We start from the raw sequence: 4,360 nt of genomic DNA on the forward strand, positions 1-4,360 counted from the left end.
AGGCAGGCAGTGTTAATTTTGGCAGCTATTTTTGATTTCAGTTTTAGTTTTAATCTTGAAATGAAATGCATTTTAGTTTATTTATTTTAGTCATTTCTATCCTTTTTAGTTTTAGTCTAGTTTTAGTTGATGAAAACTCAAAACATTTTAGTCTAGTTTTAGTCTATTAAAAGTCCTGTCATTTAGCCTTCACTTTTAGACCAGGCATTTATTCTCTTGCCTAATCTGGTACCAAATCATCATAGTGTGTTCTCTGCACCCTGCCAAACCTGGGGTCCCTGCTTTCTACAGCTGAGAGGCAGAATAGCTACAGCTGCTTGGTTTTTAGACATATTTACCCACAGTGGAGAAATATCACAGATTTTGAATGTCTGACGAAAACTACATTACATTTTAGTCTAGTTTTAGTCATCTTGACAAAAACTAAACTTTTTAGTTTAGTTTTTTTCAGTTTTGGACATCGCAGATCTATTTTTGTTAGTCATAGTCTAGTTTTGTCATGGAAAAAAGGCTGTTGACGAATAATTTTAGCCATAATTTTAGTTGACGAAATTAACACTGCAGGCAGGAAGACATGAGTCCAATTTTTTCTAAAGAACGATTTATAAATGAGGCTGAACGTCCTGTTGGTGTTTGATTGGCTCAGAGGTTTTCATCGCTGACTTTGTAACTGGAGACTGGGGGTTTGAAACCCAGTCAGAGATACAGTTAGTATCCAGTGTGGGCCCTTGGGCAAGGTCCTTAACATCAGAAACAGCTGTCCCAGATGTATGTCACTTTGGATAAAAGCATCTGCATCTCTTTAACAGCTTTTCTCCTTCATTTTGTCACAAACATGCTTTTCAAGCACACGCTGATGCTACTCAGCTAATAAATGTCCCTTGGTTCTGGTTAGATTGAAAACTCAATTCAACGCTTGAGGGAGTCATGATGTGTTGTTCACGGATGAACTGATTCCAAGAGCTGGCTCTTTTTCTGAGCGATGGAAGCATGCTCCCATTCAAGAGGGGTTTCCTTTGTTCTATATAAAGAGCCTCTCTTATGACTGAGATCTTGAAAAAGAGCTGCAATTCCTGCAAATAGACCAAACCTAGACAGATAAAGTAAAGCCATGCTTATTGAGTATTGGCAGATTGCTGCAGATTACACGGGGCGGTCTTTAATGCGGGCCAGTACAGGTTTTATCCACAAAACAACTGAATCTGGATGAAGGCATCCCAGGCCATCCCTGTATGCAGCCTGAGCTACCAGATACCAAACATGTTTTTTTTTTTTTTGTGGTGTGTCCACACAGAGCACGAGGAATTTCCTCTGGCATCCTATAACCAAGATCCGATGGTAAAACAAGATATAACCCAGGTCAGAGACTCAAACTGCATCAAACACATTCATCTTTAACCTTAGCTGAGTGAAACCACCATCCTCAGTCCTGCAGACCGTTCAAGTCTCGACTTTCACTCAGAAACAAGTAGACATGATTACAAAACTAAAGGCACAGTCTCATGGGGACACATTTATCCCAGATTGGATCACTTATCCCGGTTCAGAGAGAGGACAAAAGGCACCAGGGCTCCTCGTGACTCTGATGGCGGGGGCAGCACCTCCTGCAGGAAGTCCTCCGCCTCCTCTCCCACCTCAAACTGCAGCGTCTGGCTCCGGTTCACGCAGTAGATCCGGTCTCCGAGCACTGCGCAGCGGAACGGCAGCGGGTTCTGGAGTGGGAAGAAGGCGCCACCGAGCCACGCCTTCACTACAGTGTTGTACTTGTGCACGCTCACCCCTGCTCGCTCCCGGTCCACGTCAAAGCGGTACACAAGACTGCGGTGCGCCACCATGTCCGTGGAGCGTCGGCGGCTCTCGTTAAACGGACACTCCTCCCACTCGTCGCGGCGGGAGTCGTACCGGAGCAGGCGGTAGAAGAGCGAGCCTCCAGACACGAACAGCTCCCCGCCACATGATGTCGCCTCATGAGCCACGGCAAATGAGCCTTTGGGCAGTGGAGCCACCGGACTCCACCTGTCGGAGCGGGGGTCGTAGCGCTCCACCGTGAACAGACACTCCCCTCCGATGGCGTAAAGGAAGCCATCCATAGAGACCAGTCTGAGCTGGCAGCGGGGCTGGCTGAGTGGGCGCATCGGGGACCACAGGCCGGTCCTCGGGTTGAAGCAGAACACCCGATCTGAGGCTTTGGAGCGGCTCATCCCACCTGCTACAAACAGGTAGTTGAATAAGGTGCACATCCCGGAACCTTTAGCTGGGACCTCCTCCGGTAAGCTGGTCAGCACCTGGGTGGGAATTGGACATGGCATGTTTGTAATTCCAAGAATTAAACAAAAGCATTAAACAATTCAGCAAAAAGTGTTTTTAACTGCACTCATTTGTTAAATGCTTAGTGCTTCTACTGCTCTGCATGAGTCTGGTCTTGCTCTAGTTTGTCTACTTGGTCAGCATGAGCTGGTTTTCCTTGACATATCTACCTGTTCATTATGAGCCTGGTTCTGCTCCAGGTTTTTTCAGAATCTACATGAGTCTAGTTCTACTCAAACTTTCAGCCTGTTCATCATCAGTCTGGTTCCACTGAGGTCTCTGCCTTTTCAACACAAGGGTGGTCCTGCTCCAGGTTTCTGCCTGTTCATCATGTGTCTGGTTCTGCACCTGGTTTCTGGCTGTTCATCATGATTCTGGTCCTGCTTAAGATTTCTGCCTGTTCATCATGAGTCCAGTCCTGCTTCAGGTTTCTGCCTGTCCATCATGAGTCCAGTCCTGCTTCAGGTTTCTGCCTGTTTACCATGAGTCCAGTCCTGCTCCAGGTTTCTGCCTGTTCATCATGAGTCTGGTCCTGCTCCAGGTTTCTGCCTGTTCATCATGAGTCCAGTCCTGCTTCAGGTTTCTCCCTGTTTACCATGAGTCCAGTCCTGCTCCAGGTTTCTGCCTGTTCATCATGAGTCCAGTCCTGCTCCAGGTTTCTGCCTGTTCATCATGAGTCCAGTCCTGCTCCAGGTTTCTGCTTGTTCAGCATGAGTCTGTTGCTGCTAGTAATTTCTGCCAATCCACATGAGCCTGGTTCTACAAGTTTGGTTCTATATGAGGTTTCTGTCTGATTACCATGATTCTGGATCTGTCTGAGGTTTCTGCCTGTTAAAGGAACCTTTTTATCCCCACTGTAACTTTGCTAAATATTGCTCAGTGCTGACCTCATGATGGATTAATCTTACAATTGTAGATCCGCTCTCTCCCTCAATAGCCTTAAAAATACAACCTTAAGCCTTAGGATAACATTTTTTATCAATCAGAGCTATACTAATAAAGACTGACTGGCTAATTAAATGAGAGTCACCCACCCACCTCCCAGCACTGGCTCTCTGGGTGGAGACAGAACACCCGCCGAGGGCTGCAGTCCTCCATGCCAGGCAGCAGTGGGCTCTCCCCTCGCTCCGACACCTCACGGGTCTCCGCCACCGCCAGCACCTTCCTGCCCTCCATCCTTAGGTCCAGGATACGTCCCCTCTCCCCTGCGGTGAGACGACCAAACAGCCCCGGGCTCTGCAGCACCTTCAGGTAATGATCGCTCATGAAGCGGTAGATCCGCTCCTGTTCTCCCACCACGCCGCATCGCTTTGCTTCATTCAGCAACTGGAAGCAGTTCTCCACGCTGATCTGAGGCGGCTTGTCTGCGGCTGCTGAGCCAAGGTGTTGACACCCATCCCCCGAGGACTGTCCTTCCTCTCCGGTCTCCATGTGTCTGCTCCTGATCGCTCTGCTCTGGACACAATAAACGCCTCGCTTCTCCTCCCCTCCTTTATTCTCTCTGTTGTCTGAAGTTTTCTCCTCCTCTCATGCACACATCTGATCTGGCTTTTTTGTAGTAAACGGATGCCCCCACTCCTCCATCCCCTCCTCTTCCTCAGTGGGGCTCCGCAGAAGATGAAGCCGAGCTTCCTTGTCTGCTGTCTGGGGAGGTTTGGTGTGTCTCCTCCCTGCAGAGCTCGGAGAGTCTGCGGACAAAAGGCGGACTGTGGCTCACACTGGGCGCTGTGTGCCGAGTGTTAACGCCCCTCACACTCTGAGGAACAATGAGTATGAGCAGAAACACACACGGCTCTCTCTCTGCACAACTCCTTTGTGCCGCCGCTGCAGGGTCTAATACTGAGCACGTGCAAACACACAGAGAGTATTCAGATATAATGCCTCATTTTTATTCATTATACTGCAGGGATGTCACTGAATCCTGATACTTTAAGGGAAATATCGCTCTAAAAGTGTGCTGTAATGTGCAAAACTCTCGTAGTCTCACAACAGCCTACTGGATAAATTTCAACTAGGATTTACAGCAACTTCCTCTTGCAGAAGATCCCGGAAA

The 4,360-nt window shown here is 48.1% G+C and overlaps 1 protein-coding gene across 1 annotated transcript; it reads right to left on the minus strand.

The window, feature by feature from the left end:
• Window positions 1-445: 445 nt before the first annotated feature.
• On the minus strand, window positions 446-4,013 carry LOC121521070 (kelch repeat and BTB domain-containing protein 11-like). Its single transcript, XM_041804793.1, has 2 exons — window positions 3,346-4,013; window positions 446-2,285 (listed from the first exon to the last, which is right to left on the minus strand). The coding sequence occupies exons 1-2, from the start codon at window positions 3,736-3,738 to the stop codon at window positions 1,530-1,532; spliced, it is 1,149 nt and encodes a 382-aa protein (XP_041660727.1). The 5' UTR covers window positions 3,739-4,013; the 3' UTR covers window positions 446-1,529.
• Between the last annotated feature and the right edge of the window lie 347 nt (window positions 4,014-4,360).

The sequence above is a fragment of the Cheilinus undulatus genome, linkage group 14 (genome assembly GCF_018320785.1).
Source record: "Cheilinus undulatus linkage group 14, ASM1832078v1, whole genome shotgun sequence".
Lineage (NCBI taxonomy): Eukaryota > Metazoa > Chordata > Actinopteri > Labriformes > Labridae > Cheilinus > Cheilinus undulatus.